This window comes from Colletotrichum chrysophilum (genome assembly GCF_026319265.1).
Source record: "Colletotrichum chrysophilum strain AFK26 chromosome Unknown scaffold_286, whole genome shotgun sequence".
NCBI classification, from domain to species: domain Eukaryota; kingdom Fungi; phylum Ascomycota; class Sordariomycetes; order Glomerellales; family Glomerellaceae; genus Colletotrichum; species Colletotrichum chrysophilum.
In genome coordinates, this window is record NW_026517573.1 from 8,333 (window position 1) to 16,368 (window position 8,036).

General features: G+C 50.1%; 1 protein-coding gene across 1 annotated transcript; it reads left to right on the forward strand.

Moving 5' to 3' along the window:
• On the forward strand, positions 1-1,137 carry COL26b_014045 (uncharacterized protein; the record flags this gene model as incomplete). The annotated part of the gene is made up of 1 exon (XM_053186625.1): positions 1-1,137. One exon carries the CDS (start codon positions 1-3, stop codon positions 1,135-1,137), a length of 1,137 nt encoding a protein of 378 aa, XP_053029429.1.
• Positions 1,138-8,036: the final 6,899 nt, after the last annotated feature.

Sequence of the window (8,036 nt, forward strand, 5' to 3'; positions counted from 1 at the left end):
ATGGTTATGTCAACAAAAGACTTCTCTCCCAGGCAGGAGGACACGCGATTCTGGTGGGAAGAGCTCTCCCATCCTCTTCTGTCTCTCATGCAGAGTGCCGGATACTCTGCTGAGGCTCAGGAACAGTATGCTGAGTTCGTCCAACAACTTGTCATCCCGTCACTGGGACCTCGTCCAAACATCACGAAGTCCGGCGCTCGTCTGCCTCATTTCGACAGCTTCTGTTCTGACGACTTCTCTCCCGCAGAGCTCAGCTGGAACGTTGGGCTGAAGAGGTCCAAGATCCGAGTTGGCTCTGAGCCGATCGGGCCCTTGGCCGGTACGGCAAAGGACCCTTTCAATCAAGATGAGCCCGAGGTAGTCATGTCGCGCGTTCTGCGTCATGCTGCCGAGAATAGCCCTGTCGATGGAGAACTTTGGGAGTTCTTCAAGAAGCACCTGCATGTCGACGCGAAACATGCTCATATGATTGTCTCCAAAATGGCTCCCAATGAGCATATGACAACAAATACCATCTCGTTTGACCTTGAAGGCGAACACCCTGTGCCCAAGGTTTACTTCTATCCCATCCCAATTTCCCTGCTTCAGGAGAATCACGCCGGCGAAATCATCACCGATGTCATTGGTCAGCTGCCGCTCAATCTCATGCCTGCTTTCGACTACATTCGCAACTTTGTCTACCACTACAAGCATGAACGCAACAACCAAAATATTCTGCGCTTGGAACTAATTGCATTTGATGCGCTGCGCCCGATTGATGCGCGATTCAAGGTGTACCTGCGCACCAAAGAGACTTGTCTCGCCCGGGTGGAGGAAGTGTACACCCTTGGACATACTCTCAAGGGTTCCGAAATTGATGCCGGTGTGGATTTGGTCCGGCTATTCTATCTCCATGTACTCGGTTTATCTGCCCCCGGAGAAGACCTACCTCGCAGCATGCATCGCACGGCAGGCATCATCTTCAACATGGAATTGAAGCACAACTCAACTGCACCAGTACCAAAAGTGTACATTCCCGTTCGACACTACGGCGGAACTGATCTTCGAATCGCGCAGTCACTAGGCAGTTTTTTCCGAGCAATTGGGCTGAAAACGTTGGCCGACACATACGTCGACGCAGTGCAAAAGGCTTTGTAAGTACTTTTGTCCTACTCGGATTGTTTTGAGCTTCAAGCTAATATTCTTTGCAGCCCTAAGCAGGACTTTTCCAACACAATTGGAAGGCACTCTTACGTTGGCTTGTCATACACGAAAGATGGGCCGTACGTGACTTTGTACTATAACACAATGACGTTCTCGGCGGGCAATGAGCGGGATGACAGAGGCAAACTCGTTGGGCCCGCAGCGTGGAAGCAGCGACATTTGCTAGACTGATAAGTCTATTTAAGCTTAAAAGCACTCTTTAGTTGATTCACGAACTGCATATCTGTATGGGCGAAGTTAAACCATCCGATGTCGTCGCGTGTAGGGTGGAAGTTTATCATCATGCACAATGTGAAAAATTAGAACCTCGATAACGTTCGCTGGCTGTGACTGAAGACTCTGACTTCTCGGATCTTTATGTTGTGATCATTGTAGTATTACAAACGCCGTGGACCGCTTAGTCAGTGTTCACGTCGAGACGCATATTTGTATAGGTATTTTCCCATGCCACTGAAGCTCTAGCCCACTCCCGAACCCGCGAAACCAGTGATAGAGTGTCACAACAAAGGTCAGACGTAACTTAAACTTGGTTAGTTTTTGCCTTTCATTCTGCCAAACCCCACAGCCCACCGGGACTGTGCGACTGTCAAAGCGACAGGAACAGTTTCAGAACTCTCACGAGAGTCTATTTTTCTCTGCTTGTACTGCACAGAAAACAATGCCTCGGGTCATCATACCGGACGATGAAGGGGAAACCGGCCGGATGATGAACAGAAAGCCATCGGATCAATTAGTGAAGGCCGAATTCCATATTTGGTGACCGTTGAGAACGAGCTGAAGCGAGCGAGCCCGAGAAACACTTACCGTTGAGGAGTAAGATCAGCCGAGTTTTGGAATCTGTACCGATCCGGGGGGGAATGGAGGGGAGGGGGGAGAGGGCCCTCGGACAGGGCAGAAGATGCAGAGAGTGCACTGAGACTGGCCAGGAGCTTATCACTTGGCTAGAACAGGTAGGTAAGCAGAGCGGATGACAAAGAAATATGAAATACAACGGCCTTGCTTTCATTTCGCAGTTAACGTGTCAACAATGCAGACTGGGGGCTACCATTCTCGAAGTTCCCCGTAAGTTTGTATTCCGTGGATGTCCGTATTCTTGAACTATATATGTGGTTAGCACCCAGGCCTCCATTTCCATGTGTGCTACTCCTCGTCCCTCGTCATTTTAGACGAACAACATATCATTGGTCATTATGGAGAGGCTCGAAGCTATTCCCGCGATTGTTCTCAGCAAGACCGCTCTGGCGTTCGCCGTGGCCGGTGTTCTCACGCTGTGTTTCCTCTACCGAACCCTGCTCCCTCGTCCGCTTCCTGGTATTCCTTACAACAAAACGGCAGCGACATCACTCTGGGGTGATATGCCGGAAATGATCAGCCATATCAAAAAGACTGGCGAAATGTATGACTGGCTTGGGGCTCAGAACATCAAACACCAATCCCCAATCATTCAAGTCTTCGGGCGACCATTCAGCAAGCCATGGGTCGTCATTTCAGACTTCCATGAGACACAGGATATATTGATTCGGCGAGGCAAAGATTTCGACAGATCAGAGTTTACTGCTGACGTTCTATCCGGCGTCATTCCAGAACACCATAGTAGATGGAAGACAAATGATGAATGGAAGAGTCGTCGCCGACTTATAGGGGACATACTGACCCCGAGTTTTCTCAGCAAAGTCGCTGCCCCCCTCCTCCACGAGAGCACCTTGCGCATGACTTCTTTGTGGCAAGAAAAGTCCCGGCTAGCCAAAGGTCGCGCTTTTTGGGCTTTGAAGGATATCAGCCACTGTGCCCTAGATGCCGTTCTTGGGTTCACTTTCGGTCCTGGTTTGGAAGGGCTCAGCGCCACTCAGCCACAAGTTGACCACCTCGCGTCCATGTCCTCATTACCACACGAAACCATGAAGGATACCAATGATTCTGCAGTTAACTTTCCTGACACCCCGCCGAGTCCCGTTGTTGAAGCGTTACTCAAACTTTCAGACAGCCTCGAGACTTCCATGAAGTCGCTATTCCCTGTACTTGCCCACTGGGTGCTTCGACAACGTGCATACATGAGAACCGCAATCTCACTGAAGGAAGACCTGTTGAGACGCCAGACAGATCTTTCTGTTGCCCGAGTTCGGGCCGGGGAGAATGTGGTGCGGTGTGCAGTAGATGAGATGGTTCGCAGGGAAACCAGCCAAGCGTCGAAGGAGCGCCGACAGCCACAGTACCACACACGGTTTTTTTACGACGAAGTAAGTCTATTGCCGTCCATAATCGATCAAAGGTCGAATGAGCTGAGATTCTCAAAACAGTTGTATGGATTCACCCTTGGAGGTCACGAATCAACATCGAACTCAAATCAATGGGCCGTCAAAACGCTAGCGCGCCATCAGCAGCAACAGAACAAATTGCGGGCCAGTCTACGTGCTGCTCTTCCCGAGGCAGTATCAGAGAGGCGTGTTCCAACAGCCCAAGAGATCATGCAGATACGCTGCCCATACTTGGAGGCCAGCATCGAGGAACTTTTCCGCACATCACTGACAGCGCCAATGTGCGTCCGAAGTTCGACTCAAGACACGCAGATTCTTGGTAACCGCATTCCAAAGGGAACTGTGGTGTTTCAGGTCTGGAATCAGGCAAGCTATACGCAACCTGGCTTCTTTATTGACGATAGGCTGCGGACTCCGGCGGTTCAGGCTGCAGCGAAAGGGTCTGGAAACGGTGGCGAGGATTTTGGGTTCAGGACAGCGGATTATGCGCCTGAACGTTGGCTAGCGAAGTCCGGGGACGGCGGTAGAGATGTTTTCGATGCGACACGAGGGAGGAACATGGTTTTTAGCATGGGACCAAGGGGCTGCTATGGGCGCAAGCTGGCATATGTACAGATGAGGATGCTGGTAGTGTTGATTTTGTGGGGTTTTCAGCTTGAAGAGTTGCCGGATGAACTAAACACGACGGGCGCGTACGACAAGCTTACTAGAGAGCCCCACGACTGCTATGTTCGACTGACCGCCCTAACTATATAGCCACTCACCTTTTCGATTTCTTGATATTAGATTAGATAGATTCAAAGTCCCCTTTCGTTGGATTTAGTTACATACGATGCTTGCCTCTGAGCTTGCAACGCATTCAAATCCTTATTAGAGAGTGATTGCCTCCGCGCCAAAAGACGCCCGTTTCTTTGACATCTTCACGGCTTTGTGGTATTGCAATGGGTAACAGCTACTTTGAGACATCATGGATCGGCAGAAAACGACTCAGGTGAGCTCCCATCGACCTTCGCCGGCGACGCCCCATCTCCGGTTTCGCCCAGCTGGCATCGTTATTTCGTCGAGGTATTTCCTAACGACGGGTCTTCACGAAGGCGAACTTCGGAGTTGGAAATTATCCTTCAGAGTTTAGATACGACAGCGAACCCTGAACCCTACCATTCAGGGCCTTATTGTTCAGTAAATGGGATGAACTCAAGCGGACATCCGCTGGGCAACTAGCGCCGAACTCTACATAGAACTCAATTCCGCAACGAACGTCTGAACACAGCTGGAACCTGGAGACCCGAAGACACGAGTCCATCGGAATAGCATACTCCAAGGCAGACAATCTTTCAGCCGGAACTCTCCACTTCGGGACCCGGCCCGGACGGCCGCACACATTCGGGGTTCTCTATGAACAGCCTGACTTTCGCATCTTGCTGCCGCATTTTCACTGAGTTGGTAAGGAAATCGAACTATATGCTTCTGATTAATTGGTTGTTGAAGACAGTCGCATTTATCACCCGTGAATGCTTACTACACCACAACATTGAAACCAAGTTTCCTATCAAGCTGCCGGTATGATTTGTTTCCTTCTACTTCTACATATGTGAACTGAGCCCACTATTTTCCCTGGGTCTAAATCTCACCTCTTCAGTCTCTGTGGAATGATTGAAATTCCGCGGAAGAGGCCCATTGCCGAGGATCCTGTCAACAAGCCCCCCCCCCCCCCCCCCAAAAGGTAACCTCTACAAAGCTGCGTCTCAATGTCCAAAACACCAGACAACAATCTTTTGACGTTCAAAGAAGTGATTTGCTTTAAATCCCTCTGCTAGGCAGCGCGCACTTGGTACCCATCCTCATCTTATACTCAGGGGCTGGGCTCGGCCCTCCCCTGTACCACAGACCCCGAGGCATCTCGCCTGGCGAGCCAGCCTTCTTGTCTCCCGCAGATCTATTAGTAAAATATTCTTTGTCCTTCACCTCGTCACTTTCGACCCACTGACACCTTGTGAATGAAAGAATCAGTTCACTGATACTGAAGTTACCTCTGTTATACTGCTGCCCAAGGACAGCGACGATGGCATTGGTCGCTTCCCGGGAGTAGTAGTGGGGGATCTTGGAGAAGAGATGGTGAACGACATGGTCCGTGGAGATATTGTGGAAGAAGTGCACCCCTATAAAACCCCATGGCCATGAAAAGTACCGATCCATGGTGGCGGTTGCGCCCAAGACGAATGTCCACTCTTCAGAGGTGTATTTTGGGATATCAGGATGGGTGTGGTGGAGATAAGTGATCATGACTATCAAATATTGCAGATGAGCTAGTGAAGGTCGTTTGTTTGCTCGGCTTTACTTACCAATCCAGTGATTAACCCACATCCATGGCGCAATCCACAGCCAGAAGACATCTGAAAATGTTCCGGTGTACTTGTACAACAACCAAAGGCCGACGAGCGTGCTGAAGCATCCAATATCGGAAAGAATGATGGCCGTGACTTCGGAACTCCTAAACAAAGATCCCCAAGGATCCAGGTGACTATGTCGCCAGAATGGCATTCCTGGTTTAATTACGGCAGACGGCGCGCACGCGATGTTGGTCAGGACATACCAGACCCAGCCGACAGTTTGTTGCAGTACAATTCTCAAGAAAAGCCAGGCTGGTACATCTTCGCCAAGTTCGTCTAGCTTTCCAGGCTCCAAGCTGAGCTTGGCTGCGTACTCGTTTCGAAGAGGCGGCACGTAGTTGTGATCTTTCTCCATATTTCCAGCGTAGATATGGTGACGGCGATGGGTCGACTTCCAGGAGAAGTACGGGGCAAGGAGAAATGAGTGAAGAATGAAGCCAATGATGTCGTTCACGGCGCTTATCGTGGAAAAAGCGCTGTGGCCGCACTCGTGGGCAATTATCCATAGGCCGGTCCAAACTAGGCCCTGGACAAAGCTGTGAGTCAGAAGCACAAAATACTTGATGCACAAGTACGGTGCTTCCCAGCCGAATTCCGAAATCTTTGCATAGAGATATAAGAGCAGTGTTGCGTAGGAAAGATCGCGGAAGAGGTAGAAAAATGACCAGAAATGGTTAGGCTTGAAGCAATGAGCTGGTATGGCCTGTCGAAGCTCCTTGATCCCAACGTGGGCTTTCACCGATGGTTTCTGAAGCGAACGTCAGTCCAGGATGCACACATAGAGTTCATTAATTTCACCTCCGCTCTATCGGACAGAAACTCAGTGGGGTGGAGTTCTTCGGCGGTGTCAAAGCCGGTCCTCTGCGGCTCTTCGGAAGAGGACATAATAATCGTTGAAAACAAAAAAGTTGCAACAGGCTGAAGGTATTCCGCAGCAGCAATGAAGCCGGCTTCCCAAAAGATGGTTCGCAAGATACGAGAGACAGCAATGCTGAAAACTAATTGGATTGGAGGCATCAAGAATTCTGTCAACGTTGACGATGATTCATTACTTATAGTATGTTCACCGCCCAAGGATATCTGTGAAGCAAGTGCCTGGTTAATCGTCTGATGGCCCGGCCAAAAGAGGTCAATACACGAACGTTGGCTAACTAGGAATAATTACACGCAAGGCGAAACCCGGACATGGGACTACATAGTGGAGAAAGTGGAGATCACATTTGTCAAGTTTGCTTCCAGAGCGGGTTCAGGTTGAAGCACGAAGTAACCGATACACAGTTTTGGTTGGGCCGTCTTCGCTGAGTCTGGCGTCTATTGGCTTGAGATGTTTGCTTGCTTTGCCCAATGACGGCTGATTGTGGGACCTTTGGCGTTTTCCAGCTTTCAACTAAATAGCGTAACCCAGGTTGGAAAGCGGCAAATCTTGGTCATATTATTCCCTGCGATCAACTTTGTTTGCAGCGTTGGTAACCAGAGAGACCTGGCAGTAGTTCTTTTCAGCCGACCCAGTTCAGCCGACTGATCTGCTAAGCGGCACGTAGTCACCACTTGCCGTGTTGTAGAGCTCGTTGGAACGCTTGGTGCGGCACAGGCAGTCCAAATGGGCTTCACGGTCCCTGAAGCAACATGCTGCTTGAAGCCGCCGCACCATCACTAATATGCCCTATAAACACCTTCTTACCAGTCATCAAAATCCCAGGAAGTAACGGACAGGACTGAGATCATGCCCAGTCGTTCTTATTTCACCTACGTCATGGTTGTTCGTGCGGCTGTTTCGGTGATATTGCCCTGTTGGTTTCTTCCATTGGTGACTCCATGTACCTAGTCGCAGGGAAGTGTACCAGGGGTGCGACGGGTGCTTCTGGGCCGACAATCACTCAGTCTCACTCATCTTGTTACTTGGCTCGGTTTACTCAGGAAGCAAACATCAACGAGGAAGAGCGGGGTTCACTTTCGAACCGATTGAGAAACCGCATGTCATTGCGTGCAGGGAGTCCCAAATCTACCTACCTATCTAGAGTACCCGACCCTTTCCCCCGGCAAGATCGTCCGTCCCTTTCTACCGGTCGCTAGAACCCACAAGTTTACCTCCAAATATCCCTTGTGACATCTTATCAAGCTTGTGATCCAGCCTTCTCGCATTATTGTGGCAGACAGAAGATGTTCCCTTGGGGGAAACCGCATGCAT